Source organism: Oncorhynchus mykiss, chromosome 22 (assembly GCF_013265735.2).
Source record: "Oncorhynchus mykiss isolate Arlee chromosome 22, USDA_OmykA_1.1, whole genome shotgun sequence".
Classification (NCBI taxonomy): Eukaryota; Metazoa; Chordata; class Actinopteri; order Salmoniformes; family Salmonidae; genus Oncorhynchus; species Oncorhynchus mykiss.
Genome location: NC_048586.1, coordinates 47,245,610 through 47,262,887, shown reverse-complemented (window position 1 = coordinate 47,262,887; position 17,278 = coordinate 47,245,610). Strand labels below are relative to the sequence as shown.

The window sequence follows — 17,278 nt, the reverse complement described above, 5'->3', positions numbered from 1 at the left end:
ACATACCAGCTAGATCTACTGTCTCTATTATATTATGACAGACCAGCTAGATCTACTCTCTATGTCTCTATTCTATTTTGACAGACCAGGTAGATCTACTGTCTCTATGTCTCTATTATATTATGACATACCAGCTAGATCTACTGTCTCTATTTTTTTATGGCAGACCAGCTAGATCTACTGTCTCTATTGTATTATGACAGACCAGCTAGATCTACTGTCTCTATTGTATTATGGCAGACCAGCTAGATCTACTGTCTCTATTATATTATGACAGACCAGGTAGATCTACTGTCTCTACTGTATTATGGCAGACCAGCTAGATCTACTTTCTCTTTGTCTTTATTATATTATGACATACCAGCTAGATCTACTGTCTCTATTATATTATGACAGACCAGCTAGATCTACTGTCTCTATTATATTATTACACACCAGCTAAATCTACTGTCTCTATCTCTCTATTATATTATGACATACCAGCTAGATCTTCTGTCTCTATTATATTATGACATACCAGCTAGATCTACTGTCTCTATTATATTATGACAGACAAGCTAGATCTACTGTCTCTATTATATTATGACAGACGAGCTAGACCTTCTGTCTCGATTGTATTATGACAGACCAGCTAAATCTACTGGCTCTATTATATTTTGACAGACCAGATAGATCTACTGTCTCTATTGTATTATGACAGACCAGCTAGATCTACTGTCCTGATTGTATTATGACAGACCAGCTAGATCTACTTTAACTATTATATTATGACAGACCAGCTAAATCTACTGTATCTATGTCTCTATGTCTCTATTATATTATGACAGACCAGCTAGATCTACTGTCTCTATTATATTATTACATAACAGCTAGATCTACTGTCTCGATTGTATTATGACAGACCAGCTAGATCTACTGTATCTATGTCTCTATGTCTCTATTATATTATGACAGACCAGCTAGATCTACTGTCTCTATTATATTTTGACAGACCAGGTAGATCTACTGTCTCTATTGTATTATGACAGACCAACTAGATCTACTGTCCTGATTGTATTATGACAGACCAGCTAGATCTACTGTCTCTATTATATTATGGCAGACCAGCTAGATCTACTGTCTCTATTATATTATGACATACCAGCTAGATCTACTGTCTTGATTGTATTATGACAGACCAGCTAGATCTACTGTCTCTATTGTATTATGACTGACCAGCTAGATCTTCTGTCTCTATTATATTATGGCAGACCAGCTAGATCTACTGTCTCTATTATATTATGACAGACCAGCTAATACTACTGTATCTATGTCTCTATGTCTCTATTATATTATGACACACCAGCTAAATCTACTGTCTCTATGTCTCTATTATATTATGACATACCAGCTAGATCTTCTGTCTCTATTATAACCCGGAGAGGGAATTAAGGCCTTTAGGCCTGTATGTGTCCTCTCATGCCCAGAGAGAGGCCTGTAACCCGGAAATTCGAGTGATGACCTTTAGGCCTGTATGTGTCCTCTCATGCCCGGAGAGAGAGGCCTGTTCCCAGATAGGGAGTTAAGGCCTTTAGGCCTGTATGTGTCCTCTCATGCCCGGAGAGAGAGAGGCCTGTAACCTGGGTAGTGTGTGTGGGCCAATAGGCTTGTGTGTGTAAAGTCATGCCCAGATAGAGGCCTGTTCCTGGATATTGAGTGATGACCTTTAGGCCTGTATGTGTCCTCTAAAGGGTAGGGTTAGGGGTAAGGGTAAGGGTAGGGGTAGGGTAGGGGTAAGGGTAGGGTTAGCGGTAGGGGTGGGGTTATGGTTAGGGTAAGGGTAGGGGTAGGGTTATGGTTAGGGGTAGGGGTAGGGTTAGGGGTACTAAAATAAATATAATAAAACTATTCTACAGTAGCATACTGTAGCTGCCTCCTGTCCTGTATAGTAGCATATTGTACTTTAGCTGCTTGGTGTGATTTCAGCATTATCCTGTATAGTACTGTAGCTGCTTGGTGTGATTTTAGCATTATCCTCTATAGTACTGTGGCTGCTTGGTGTGATTCCAGCATTCTCCTGTATAGTACTGTAGCTTCTTGTTGTGATTCCAGCATTATCCTGTATAGTACTATAGCTGCTTGGTGTGAATCCAGCATTATCCTGTACAGTACTGTAGCTGCTTGGTGTGATTCCAGCATTATCCTGTACAGTACTGTATCTGCTTGGTGTGATTTTAGCATTATCCTCTATAGTACTGTGGCTGCTTGGTGTGATTCCAGCATTCTCCTGTATAGTACTGTAGCTGCTTGGTGTGAATCCAGCTTTATGCAGCATCACCACCACTATAGTCTAGCTGTAGTGACATCACTAATGCAGTGCTGAGAGCTAGGCTGGAGGCACAGTAGCGGACTGCAGAAGCTCTCTCCTCTCTCCCAGCCCCAGCCGACAGTGAGCTGTTTCCTTGCCTCGCTGTCTTCTCTCTCAGGATGGGGGAGTCTCTGCTGCTGGAGCCCAGCTTGGCTCAGACTCTGGCCGTCAGCGCAGCTAAAACCTCGAAGCTCTCTCTCTCTACATCCACCCAGCGCTCCCTTGCCGCCTGGATCAAAGACAACATCAGGAAGAAGGAGTGTTGCTTCTACGTCGACGATGACAGGTAAAGTAGGCTACGGTACAATGGGTTAGAGGAAAATACTGTACTGTACTATGCACTGGGTGATAGTGATAGGGGAAAAATCTATGCAGTTACGTATCAGGATATTATTTCTGACAATATATGGTATCGTATTGTTTGAGAATAATATTAGTTTTGAACTGGCTGGCTGTAGCTGCACCAAAACTCCAGTATTTTTCCTTCATAGCTTGTTCTCCATCTTATTTTTAAAAAGGGAGGCTTTTTACAATGTTATTTCCAATGACTGATGAAAACTAATGTGCTCATGGCTCGCTTGTCCCTCTGCAACAGACATGTGGTGAGCAATATGTTTGGAACTCCAAATTGCGATAAAATCACAGTATCGAGTCACAATACATATACAGGGGTTGTATGTACAGTGGCCATCAGTAGGTATTCACACCCTTTGACCTTATCCACATTCAGTTGTTAAAGCCTGTATTTAAATGGATTACATTTAGATGTTTTGTCACTGGCCTACACACAATACACCAAAATGTCGAAGTGGAATTATGTTTTTAGAAATATTTACAAATTAATAAAAAATGTGAAGTTTAAATGTCTTGAGTCAATCAGTTTTCAAGCCCTTTGTTACAGCAAGCCAAAATGAAGTAAGGAGTAAGCATTTGTTTAACAAGTCACATAATTGCATGGACTCACTCTGTGTGCAATAATAGTGTTTAGCATTATTTTTTAAATGACTACCTCATCTCTATATCCCACACATGCAATTATCTGTAAGGTCCCTCAGTCAAGCAGGGAATTTCAAACACAGATTCAACCACAAAGATGGGTCAACAACATGGTAGTTACTCCACAACCTAAATGACAGAGTGAAAAGAAAGACACCTGTACAGAATAATGTCACTAAAATAAAATTGCAAACAATGTGGCAAGCGATTAACTTTTTGTCCTGAATGCAAAGTGTTATGTTTGGGGCAAATTCAATACAACACATTACTGAATACCACTCTCCACTTTTGACTTAAATTTGCCTAAATATCTATGGCAAGACCTGAAAATGGTTGCCTAGCAATGATCAATAAACAATTTCACAGAGCTTGAAGAATTTAGAAAATAAAAACTTACCCAGAAAGACACAGCTATAAATCACTGCCAAGGGTGATTGTAACATATATTGACTCAGGAGGTTGAATACTTAAAGAAAATAGTGTTTATTTTTCATAAATGTTTTACAAATGTTAAAAATGTTCTTCCACTTTGACATTAGTCTTTTTTGTAAATTGTTAACAAAAATATAGATTTAAATCAATTTTTATCCCACTTTGTAACAAAACAAATACTTTTTGGAAAAGTCAATGGATGTGAATACTTTTTGAAGGCACAGTAGAATTGTGAGAATCGTATACATATCGTATCGTGGGTTAGAGTTAGAGGATTATACTGTACACTGGGTTAGAGGATTATACTGTACTGTACACTGGGTTAGAGGATTATACTGTAAACTGGGTTAGAGGATTATACTGTACACTGGGTTAGAGGTTTATAGTGTACACTGGGTTAGAGGATAATACTGTACACTGGGTTAGAGGTTTATAGTGTACACTGGGTTAGAGGATTATACTGTACACTGGGTTAGAGGATTATACTGTACACTGGGTTAGAGGATTATACTGTACACTGGGTTAGAGGATTATACTGTACACTGGGTCAGAGGACTATACTGTACACTGGGTCGGAGGATTATACTGTACACTGGGTTAGAGGATTATACTGTACACTGGGTTAGAGGATTATACTGTACACTGGGTTAGAGGATTATACTGTACACTGGATTAGAGGATTATACTGTACACTGGGTTAGAGGATTATACTGTACACTGGGTTAGAGGATTATACTGTACACTCGGTTGGAGGATTATACTGTACACTGGGTTAGAGGATTATAATGTACTGTACACTGGGTTAGAGGATTATACTGTACTGTACACTGGGTTAGAGGATTATACTGTACACTGGGTTAGAGGATAATACTGTACACTGGGTTAGAGGATTATAATGTACACTGGGTTAGAGGATTGTACTGTACACTGGGTTAGAGGATTATACTGTACACTGGGTTAGAGGATTATACTGTACACTGGGTTAGAGGATTACACTGTACACTGGGTCAGTGGATTATACTTTACACTGGGTTAAAGGATTATACTGTACACTGGGTCGGAGGATTATACTGTACACTGGGTTAGAGGATTATACTGTACACTGGGTTAGTGGATTATACTGTACACTGGGTTAGAGGATTATACTGTACACTGGGTTAGAAGATTATACTGTACACTGGGTTAGAGGATTATACTGTGCACTGGGTTAGAGGATTATACTGTACACTGTGTTAGAGGATTATACTGTACACTGGGTTAGAGGATTATACTGTACACTGGATTAGAGGATTGTACTGTGCACTGGGTTAGAGGATTGTACTGTACACTGGGTTAGAGGATTATACTGTACACTGGGTTAGAGGATTATACTGTTCACTGGGTCGGAGGAGTATACTGTATTGTACACTGGGTCAGAGTATTATACTGTACTGTACACTGGGTTAGAGGACTATACTGTACTGTACACCGGGTCGGAAGATTATACTGTACACTGGGTCGGAGGATTATACTGTAACCTGGGTTAGAGGATTATACTGTACACTGGGTTAGAGGATTATACTGTACACTGGGTTAGAGGATTATACTGTACTGTACACTGGGTTAGAGGATTATACTGTACACTGGGTTAGAGGATTATACTGTACACTGGGTTAGAGGATTATACTGTACACTGGGTTAGAGGATTATACTGTACACTGGGTTAGAGGATTATACTGTACACTGGGTTAGAGGATTATACTGTACACTGGGTTAGAGGATTATACTGTACACTGGGTAAAAGGATTATACTGTACACTGGGTTAGAGGATTATACTGTACTCTGGGTCGGAGGATTATACTGTACACTGGGTTAGAGGATTGTACTGTACACTGGGTTAGAGGATTGTACTGTACTGTACACTGGGTTAGAGGATTATACTGTACACTGGGTTAGAGTATTATACTGTACACTGGGTTAGAGGATTATACTGTACTGTACACTGGGTTAGAGGATTATACTGTACTGTACACTGGGTTAGAGGATTGTACTATACACTGGGTTAGAGGATTATACTGTACACTGGGTTAGAGGATTGTACTGTACACTGGGTTAGAGGATTGTACTGTACTGTACACTGGGTTAGAGGATTATACTGTACTGTACACTGGGTTAGAGGATTGTACTATACACTGGGTTAGAGGATTATACTGTACACTGGTTCGGAGGATTGTACTGTACACTGTGTTAGAGGATTGTACTGTGCACTGGGTTAGAGGATTATACTGTACACTGGGTTAGAGGATTATACTGTACACTGGGTTAGAGGATTGTACTGTACACTGGGTTAGAGGATTATACTACACACTGGGTTAGAGGATTATACTGTACACTGGTTCGGAGGATTGTACTGTACACTGTGTTAGAGGATTGTACTGTGCACTGGGTTAGAGGATTATACTGTACACTGGGTTAGAGGATTATACTGTACACTGGGTTAGAGGATTGTACTGTACACTGGGTTAGAGGATTATACTATACACTGGGTTAGAGGATTGTACTGTACACTGTGTTAGAGGATTGTACTGTACACTGGGTTAGAGGATTATACTGTACACTGGGTTAGAGGATTGTACTATACACTGGGTTAGAGGATTGTACTGTACACTGTGTTAGAGGATTGTACTGTGCACTGGGTTAGAGGATTGTACTGTACACTGGGTTAGAGGATTATACTGTACTATACACTGGGTTAGAGGATTGTACTGTACACTGGGTTAGAGGATTATACTGTACACTGGGTTAGAGGATTATACTGTACACTGGGTTAGAGGATTATACTGTACACTGGGTTAGAGGATTATACTGTACACTGGGTTAGAGAATTATACTGTACACTGGGTTAGAGGATTATACTGTACACTGGGTCAGTGGATTATACTTTACACTGGGTTAAAGGATTATACTGTACACTGGGTCGGAGGATTATACTGTACACTGGGTTAGAGGATTATACTGTACACTGGGTTAGTGGATTATACTGTACACTGGGTTAGAGGATTATACTGTACACTGGGTTAGAAGATTATACTGTACACTGGGTTAGAGGATTATACTGTGCACTGGGTTAGAGGATTATACTGTACACTGTGTTAGAGGATTATACTGTACACTGGGTTAGAGGATTATACTGTACACTGGATTAGAGGATTGTACTGTGCACTGGGTTAGAGGATTATACTGTACACTGGGTTAGAGGATTATACTGTACACTGGGTTAGAGGATTATACTGTTCACTGGGTCGGAGGAGTATACTGTATTGTACACTGGGTCAGAGTATTATACTGTACTGTACACTGGGTTAGAGGACTATACTGTACTGTACACCGGGTCGGAAGATTATACTGTACACTGGGTCGGAGGATTATACTGTAACCTGGGTTAGAGGATTATACTGTACACTGGGTTAGAGGATTATACTGTACACTGGGTTAGAGGATTATACTGTACTGTACACTGGGTTAGAGGATTATACTGTACACTGGGTTAGAGGATTATACTGTACACTGGGTTAGAGGATTATACTGTACACTGGGTTAGAGGATTATACTGTACACTGGGTTAGAGGATTATACTGTACACTGGGTTAGAGGATTATACTGTACACTGGGTTAGAGGATTATACTGTACACTGGGTAAAAGGATTATACTGTACACTGGGTTAGAGGATTATACTGTACTCTGGGTCGGAGGATTATACTGTACACTGGGTTAGAGGATTGTACTGTACACTGGGTTAGAGGATTGTACTGTACTGTACACTGGGTTAGAGGATTATACTGTACACTGGGTTAGAGTATTATACTGTACACTGGGTTAGAGGATTGTACTGTACTGTACACTGGGTTAGAGGATTATACTGTACTGTACACTGGGTTAGAGGATTATACTGTACACTGGGTTAGAGGATAATACTGTACACTGGGTTAGAGGATTATAATGTACACTGGGTTAGAGGATTGTACTGTACACTGGGTTAGAGGATTATACTGTACACTGGGTTAGAGGATTATACTGTACACTGGGTTAGAGGATTATACTGTACACTGGGTCAGTGGATTATACTTTACACTGGGTTAAAGGATTATACTGTACACTGGGTCGGAGGATTATACTGTACACTGGGTTAGAGGATTATACTGTACACTGGGTTAGTGGATTATACTGTACACTGGGTTAGAGGATTATACTGTACACTGGGTTAGAAGATTATACTGTACACTGGGTTAGAGGATTATACTGTACACTGGGTTAGAGGATTATACTGTACACTGTGTTAGAGGATTATACTGTACACTGGGTTAGAGGATTATACTGTACACTGGATTAGAGGATTGTACTGTGCACTGGGTTAGAGGATTGTACTGTACACTGGGTTAGAGGATTATACTGTACACTGGGTTAGAGGATTATACTGTTCACTGGGTCGGAGGAGTATACTGTATTGTACACTGGGTCAGAGTATTATACTGTACTGTACACTGGGTTAGAGGACTATACTGTACTGTACACCGGGTCGGAAGATTATACTGTACACTGGGTCGGAGGATTATACTGTAACCTGGGTTAGAGGATTATACTGTACACTGGGTTAGAGGATTATACTGTACACTGGGTTAGAGGATTATACTGTACTGTACACTGGGTTAGAGGATTATACTGTACACTGGGTTAGAGGATTATACTGTACACTGGGTTAGAGGATTATACTGTACACTGGGTTAGAGGATTATACTGTACACTGGGTTAGAGGATTATACTGTACACTGGGTTAGAGGATTATACTGTACACTGGGTTAGAGGATTATACTGTACACTGGGTAAAAGGATTATACTGTACACTGGGTTAGAGGATTATACTGTACTCTGGGTCGGAGGATTATACTCTACACTGGGTTAGAGGATTGTACTGTACACTGGGTTAGAGGATTGTACTGTACTGTGCACTGGGTTAGAGGATTATACTGTACACTGGGTTAGAGTATTATACTGTACACTGGGTTAGAGGATTATACTGTACTGTACACTGGGTTAGAGGATTATACTGTACTGTACACTGGGTTAGAGGATTGTACTATACACTGGGTTAGAGGATTATACTGTACACTGGGTTAGAGGATTGTACTGTACACTGGGTTAGAGGATTGTACTGTACTGTACACTGGGTTAGAGGATTATACTGTACTGTACACTGGGTTAGAGGATTGTACTATACACTGGGTTAGAGGATTATACTGTACACTGGTTCGGAGGATTGTACTGTACACTGTGTTAGAGGATTGTACTGTGCACTGGGTTAGAGGATTATACTGTACACTGGGTTAGAGGATTATACTGTACACTGGGTTAGAGGATTGTACTGTACACTGGGTTAGAGGATTATACTACACACTGGGTTAGAGGATTATACTGTACACTGGTTCGGAGGATTGTACTGTACACTGTGTTAGAGGATTGTACTGTGCACTGGGTTAGAGGATTATACTGTACACTGGGTTAGAGGATTATACTGTACACTGGGTTAGAGGATTGTACTGTACACTGGGTTAGAGGATTATACTATACACTGGGTTAGAGGATTGTACTGTACACTGTGTTAGAGGATTGTACTGTACACTGGGTTAGAGGATTATACTGTACACTGGGTTAGAGGATTGTACTATACACTGGGTTAGAGGATTGTACTGTACACTGTGTTAGAGGATTGTACTGTGCACTGGGTTAGAGGATTGTACTGTACACTGGGTTAGAGGATTATACTGTACTATACACTGGGTTAGAGGATTGTACTGTACACTGGGTTAGAGGATTATACTGTACACTGGGTTAGAGGATTATACTGTACACTGGGTTAGAGGATTATACTGTACACTGGGTTAGAGGATTATACTGTACACTGGGTTAGAGAATTATACTGTACACTGGGTTAGAGGATTATACTGTACACTGGGTTAGAGGATTATACTGTACACTGGGTTAGAGGATTATACTGTACACTGGGTTAGAGGATTATACTGTACACTGGGTTAGAGAATTATACTGTACACTGGGTTAGAGGATTGTACTGTACACTGGTTCGGAGGATTATACTGTACTGTACACTGTGTTAGTGGATTATACTGTACACTGGGTTAGAGGATTATACTGTACACTGGGTTAGAGGATTATACTGTACACTGTGTTAGAGGATTGTACTGTACACTGGGTTAGAGGATTATACTGTACTGTACACTGTGTTAGAGGATTGTACTGTACACTGGGTTAGAGGATTATACTGTACTGTACACTGGGTTAGAGGATTGTACTGTACACTGGGTTAGAGGATTATACTGTACACTGGGTTAGAGGATTATACTGTAAACTGGGTTAGAGGATTATACTGTACACTGGGTTAGAGGATTATACTGTACACTGGGTTAAATGATTATACTGTACACTGGGTTAGAGGAGTATACTGTACTGTACACTGTGTTAGAGGATTGTACTGTACACTGGGTTAGAGGATTATACTGTACACTGGGTTAGAGGATTATACTGTACACTGGGTTAGAGGATTGTACTGTACACTGGTTCGGAGGATTATACTGTACTGTACACTGTGTTAGAGGATTGTACTGTACACTGGGTTAGAGGATTATACTGTACACTGGGTTAGAGGAGTATACTGTACTGTACACTGTGTTAGAGGATTGTACTGTACACTGGGTTAGAGGATTATACTGTACACTGGGTTAGAGGATTATACTGTACACTGGGTTAGAGTATTATACTGTACACTGGGTTAGAGGATTATACTGTACACTGGGTTAGAGGATTATACTGTGCACTGGGTTAGAGGATTATACTGTACACTGGGTTAGAGGATTATACTGTACACTGGGTTAGAGGATTATACTGTACAGTGGGTTAGAGGATTGTACTGTACACTGGGTTAGAATATTATACTGTACACTGGGTTAGAGGATTATACTGTACACTGGGTTAGAGGATTATACTGTGCACTGGGTTAGAGGATTATACTGTACAGTGGGTTAGAGGATTATACTGTACTGTACACTGGGTTAGAGGATTGTACTGTACACTGGGTTAGAGGATTATACTGTACACTGGGTTAGAGGATTATACTGTAAACTGGGTTAGAGGATTATACTGTACACTGGGTTAGAGGATTATACTGTACACTGGGTTAAATGATTATACTGTACACTGGGTTAGAGGAGTATACTGTACTGTACACTGTGTTAGAGGATTGTACTGTACACTGGGTTAGAGGATTATACTGTAGACTGGGTTAGAGGATTATACTGTACACTGGGTTAGAGGATTGTACTGTACACTGGTTCGGAGGATTATACTGTACTGTACACTGTGTTAGAGGATTGTACTGTACACTGGGTTAGAGGATTATACTGTACACTGGGTTAGAGGAGTATACTGTACTGTACACTGTGTTAGAGGATTGTACTGTACACTGGGTTAGAGGATTATACTGTACACTGGGTTAGAGGATTATACTGTACACTGGGTTAGAGTATTATACTGTACACTGGGTTAGAGGATTATACTGTACACTGGGTTAGAGGATTATACTGTGCACTGGGTTAGAGGATTATACTGTACACTGGGTTAGAGGATTATACTGTACACTGGGTTAGAGGATTATACTGTACAGTGGGTTAGAGGATTGTACTGTACACTGGGTTAGAATATTATACTGTACACTGGGTTAGAGGATTATACTGTACACTGGGTTAGAGGATTATACTGTGCACTGGGTTAGAGGATTATACTGTACAGTGGGTTAGAGGATTGTACTGTACACTGGGTTAGAATATTATACTGTACACTGGGTTAGATGATTATACTGTACACTGGGTTAGAGGATTATACTGTACACTGGGTTAGAGGATTATACTGTGCAGTGGGTTAGAGGATTATACTGTACACTGGGTTAGAGGATTATACTGTACTGTACACTGGGTTAGAGGATTATACCTTACACTGGGTTAGAGGATTGTACTGTACACTGGATTAGAGGATTATACTGTACACTGGGTTAGAGGATTATACTTTACACTGGGTTAGAGGATTATACTGTACACTGGATTAGAGGATTATACTGTACACTGGATTAGAGGATTGTACTGTACACTGGGTTAGAGGATTATACTGTACACTGGGTTAGAGGATTATACTGTACACTGGGTTAGAGTATTATACTGTACACTGGGTTAGAGGATTATACTGTACACTGGGTTAAATGATTATACTGTACACTGGGTTAGAGGATTATACTGTACACTGGGTTAGAGGATTATACTGTACACTGGGTTAGAGGATTGTACTGTACACTGGGTTAGAGGATTGTACTGTACACTGGGTTAGAGGATTGTACTGTACACTGGGTTAGAGGATTATACTGTACACCGGGTTAGAGGATTGTACTGTACACTGCGTTAGAGGATTATACTGTACACTGGGTTAGAGGATTGTACTGTACACTGGGTTAGAGGATTATACTGTACTGTACACTGGGTTAGAGGATTATACTGTACACTGGGTTAGAGGATTATACTGTACACTGGGTTAGAGGATTGTACTGTACACTGGTTCGGAGGATTATACTGTACTGTACACTGTGTTAGTGGATTATACTGTACACTGGGTTAGAGGATTATACTGTACACTGGGTTAGAGGATTATACTGTACACTGTGTTAGAGGATTGTACTGTACACTGGGTTAGAGGATTATACTGTACTGTACACTGTGTTAGAGGATTGTACTGTACACTGGGTTAGAGGATTATACTGTACTGTACACTGGGTTAGAGGATTGTACTGTACACTGGGTTAGAGGATTATACTGTACACTGGGTTAGAGGATTATACTGTAAACTGGGTTAGAGGATTATACTGTACACTGGGTTAGAGGATTATACTGTACACTGGGTTAAATGATTATACTGTACACTGGGTTAGAGGAGTATACTGTACTGTACACTGTGTTAGAGGATTGTACTGTACACTGGGTTAGAGGATTATACTGTACACTGGGTTAGAGGATTATACTGTACACTGGGTTAGAGGATTGTACTGTACACTGGTTCGGAGGATTATACTGTACTGTACACTGTGTTAGAGGATTGTACTGTACACTGGGTTAGAGGATTATACTGTACACTGGGTTAGAGGAGTATACTGTACTGTACACTGTGTTAGAGGATTGTACTGTACACTGGGTTAGAGGATTATACTGTACACTGGGTTAGAGGATTATACTGTACACTGGGTTAGAGTATTATACTGTACACTGGGTTAGAGGATTATACTGTACACTGGGTTAGAGGATTATACTGTGCACTGGGTTAGAGGATTATACTGTACACTGGGTTAGAGGATTATACTGTACACTGGGTTAGAGGATTATACTGTACAGTGGGTTAGAGGATTGTACTGTACACTGGGTTAGAATATTATACTGTACACTGGGTTAGAGGATTATACTGTACACTGGGTTAGAGGATTGTACTGTACACTGGGTTAGAGGATTATACTGTACACTGGGTTAGAGGATTATACTGTACACTGGGTTAGAGGATTGTACTGTACACTGGGTTAGAGGATTGTACTGTCAACTGGGTTAGAGGATTGTACTGTACACTGGGTTAGAGGATTATACTGTACACTGGGTTAGAGGATTGTACTGTACACTGCGTTAGAGGATTATACTGTACACTGGGTTAGAGGATTGTACTGTACACTGGGTTAGAGGATTATACTGTACTGTACACTGGGTTAGAGGATTATACTGTACACTGGGTTAGAGGATTAGAACTTGTTTTGGAATAGTTTTACTGTGTACAGGCTTCCCTCTTTTCAGTCTGTCATTTGGGTCATTTAGACATTTCCACCTGACCTAATTAAAGTGTTCGGGCCCAGCTGTGCAAGTGGCCATGAATTAAAGATTCCACTAACTCCATGGGCCATTCTTCATGAATTAAAGGGTAATTCCACTAACTCCATGGGCCATTCTACATGAATTAAAGGGTGATTCCACTAACTCCATGGGCCATTCTTTTGCCAACCCGGAATGTGTTGAATTCCACACTCTTCAAAAGGCTCATCGCTCCATCTCAGGGAGAGGAATTAGTTAGTTAGTTACTTTACACTGGGTTAAAGGATTATACTGTACACTGGGTCGGAGGATTATACTGTGCACTGGGTTAGAGGATTATACTGTACACTGGGTCGGAGGATTATACTGTACACTGGGTTAGAGGATTATACTGTACACTGGGTTAGTGGATTATACTGTACACTGGGTTAGAGGATTATACTGTACACTGGGTTAGAAGATTATACTGTACACTGGGTTAGAGGATTTTACTGTACACTGGGTTAGAGGATTATACTGTACACTGGGTTAGAGGATTATACTGTACACTGGATTAGAGGATTGTACTGTGCACTGGGTTAGAGGATTGTACTGTACACTGGGTTAGAGGATTATACTGTACACTGGGTTAGAGGATTATACTGTTCACTGGGTCGGAGGAGTATACTGTATTGTACACTGGGTTAGAGGACTATACTGTACTGTACACCGGGTCGGAAGATTATACTGTACACTGGGTCGGAGGATTATACTGTAACCTGGGTTAGAGGATTATACTGTACACTGGGTTAGAGGATTATACTGTACACTGGGTTAGAGGATTATACTGTACACTGGGTTAGAGGATTATACTGTACACTGGGTTAGAGGATTATACTGTACACTGGGTAAAAGGATTATACTGTACACTGGGTTAGAGGATTATACTGTACACTGGGTTAGAGGATTATACTGTACTCTGGGTCGGAGGATTATACTGTACACTGGGTCGGAGGATTATACTGTACTGTACACTGGGTTAGAGGATTATACTGTACACTGGGTTAGAGGATTATACTGTACACTGGGTTAGAGGATTATACTGTACTGTACACTGGGTTAGAGGATTATACTGTACTGTACACTGGGTTAGAGGATTGTACTATACACAGGGTTAGAGGATTATACTGTACACTGGGTTAGAGGATTGTACTGTACTGTACACTGGGTTAGAGGATTGTACTGTACTGTACACTGGGTTAGAGGATTATACTGTACTGTACACTGGGTTAGAGGATTGTACTATACACTGGGTTAGAGGATTATACTGTACACTGGGTTAGAGGATTATACTGTACACTGGGTTAGAGGATTGTAATGTACACTGGTTCGGAGGATTGTACTGTACACTGTGTTAGAGGATTGTACTGTGCACTGGGTTAGAGGATTATACTGTACACTGGGTTAGAGGATTATACTGTACACTGGGTTAGAGGATTGTACTGTACACTGTGTTAGAGGATTGTACTGTGCACTGGGTTAGAGGATTGTACTGTACACTGGGTTAGAGGATTATACTGTACTATACACTGGGTTAGAGGATTATACTGTACACTGGGTTAGAGGATTATACTGTACACTGGGTTAGAGGATTATACTGCACACTGGGTTAGAGGATTATACTGTACACTGGGTTAGAGAATTTTACTGTACACTGGGTTAGAGGATTGTACTGTACACTGGGTTAGAGGATTATACTGTACACTGGGTTAGAGGATTATACTGTACTGTACACTGTGTTAGAGGATTGTACTGTACACTGGGTTAGAGGATTATACTGTACACTGGGTTAGAGGATTATACTGTACACTGGGTTAGAGGATTATACTGTACACTGGGTTAGAGGATTATACTGTACACTGGGTTAAAGGATTATACTGTACACTGGGTCAGAGGATTATACTGTACACTGGGTTAGAGGATTGTACTGTACACTGGGTTAGAGGATTATACTGTACACTGGGTTAGAGGATTATACTGTACACTGGGTTAGACGATTATACTGTACACTGGGTTAGTGGATTATACTGTACACTGGGTTAGAGTATTATGCTGTACACTGGGTTAGAGGATTATACTGTACAGTGGGTTAGAGGATTGTACTGTACACTGGGTTAGAATATTATACTGTACACTGGGTTAGAGGATTATACTGTACACTGGGTTAGAGGATTATACTGTGCACTGGGTTAGAGGATTATACTGTACACTGGGTTAGAGGATTATACTGTACTGTACACTGGGTTAGAGGATTATACTTTACACTGGGTTAGAGGATTGTACTGTACACTGGATTAGAGGATTATACTGTACACTGGGTTAGAGGATTGTACTGTACACTGGGTTAGAGGATTGTACTGTACACTGCGTTAGAGGATTATACTGTACACTGGGTTAGAGGATTGTACTGTACTGTACACTGGGTTAGAGGATTATACTGTACTGTACACTGGGTTAGAGGATTATACTGTACACTGGGTTAGAGGATTAGAACTTGTTTTGGAATAGTTTTACTGTGTACAGGCTTCCCTCTTTTCAGTCTGTCATTTAGGTCATTTAGACATTTCCACCTGACCTAATTAAAGTGTTCGGGCCCAGCTGTGCAAGTGGCCATGAATTAAAGATTCCACTAACTCCATGGGCCATTCTTCATGAATTAAAGGGTAATTCCACTAACTCCATGGGCCATTCTACATGAATTAAAGGGTGATTCCACTAACTCCATGGGCCATTCTTCATGAATTAAAGGGTGATTCCACTAACTCCATGGGCCGTTCTTCATGAATTAAAGGGTAATTCCACTAACTCCATGGGCCATTCTATAGCCAACCCGGAATGTGTTGAATTCCACACTCTTCAAAAGGCTCATCGCTCCATCTCAGGGAGAGGAATTAGTTAGGCAACTGGCCAGTTTCTTTACCTGGATCTCCACTGATTTCGCACGGCTGTCTGTCCCAGGCATGGTCTTGGTAATATGGCCCACCGCCAGGAAGCTTGAGGCAGTTAAGGGTCCACTATCATTACTACTTGGTCAGTGTCTAGGCTGGCCATTTCTCTCTGCCATTTCCCTCTGTGCTGTAGGCTTGGTAGGTAATCCCGAATGAATCGTGTCTAGAAATGGTCAGCCAAGATCTGGCTATGCCGCCACTGGCGTCTGCCTATGAGGTTAGTATCAGCATACATGGCTTGAGGAATTGAGGCGTCTCATCCAGAGCAGATTTGATCTGACTGGATCTGGGTCAGCGATGTCTGAAGAGAGATATCCCAAGGGTTTGGAGTTCAGTATCCCTTCCACCTTTATCAGGACAGTCTGCAAGACAGTTTCAGTGACAGTTTGATCCCTTGGGAAGACTCACAAGGCCGTCTCCCATGTTCCTCCAAAATGAGGAGCTCCTTGAGTGATGAATTTGAATGAGATTTTTGGTCCATCAGTTGATCCTGGAGGGTTGGTTCCATGGCTTAGAAGGCTTAATCCAACCTGGCATCTCCTGCCTTGAAGTTTGTGCCCCTGTCAGCCAGGATCTCCT

General features: G+C 40.8%; 1 protein-coding gene across 3 annotated transcripts in view; it reads left to right on the top strand.

Moving 5' to 3' along the window:
• The first annotated feature begins 2,421 nt into the window (after window positions 1-2,421).
• The window catches only part of trpm2 (transient receptor potential cation channel, subfamily M, member 2), a 90,064-nt gene continuing 75,207 nt past the window's right edge, over window positions 2,422-17,278 (top strand). The window contains exon 1 of one of the 3 annotated variants that reach the window (XM_036959449.1): window positions 2,422-2,633. In XM_036959449.1, coding sequence (XP_036815344.1) covers window positions 2,467-2,633 — 167 coding nt within the window. In that variant the 5' untranslated portion in view covers window positions 2,422-2,466. The remainder of the gene's footprint in view (window positions 2,634-17,278) is intronic. The other 2 variants (XM_036959447.1, XM_036959448.1) reach the window with 2 other exon arrangements.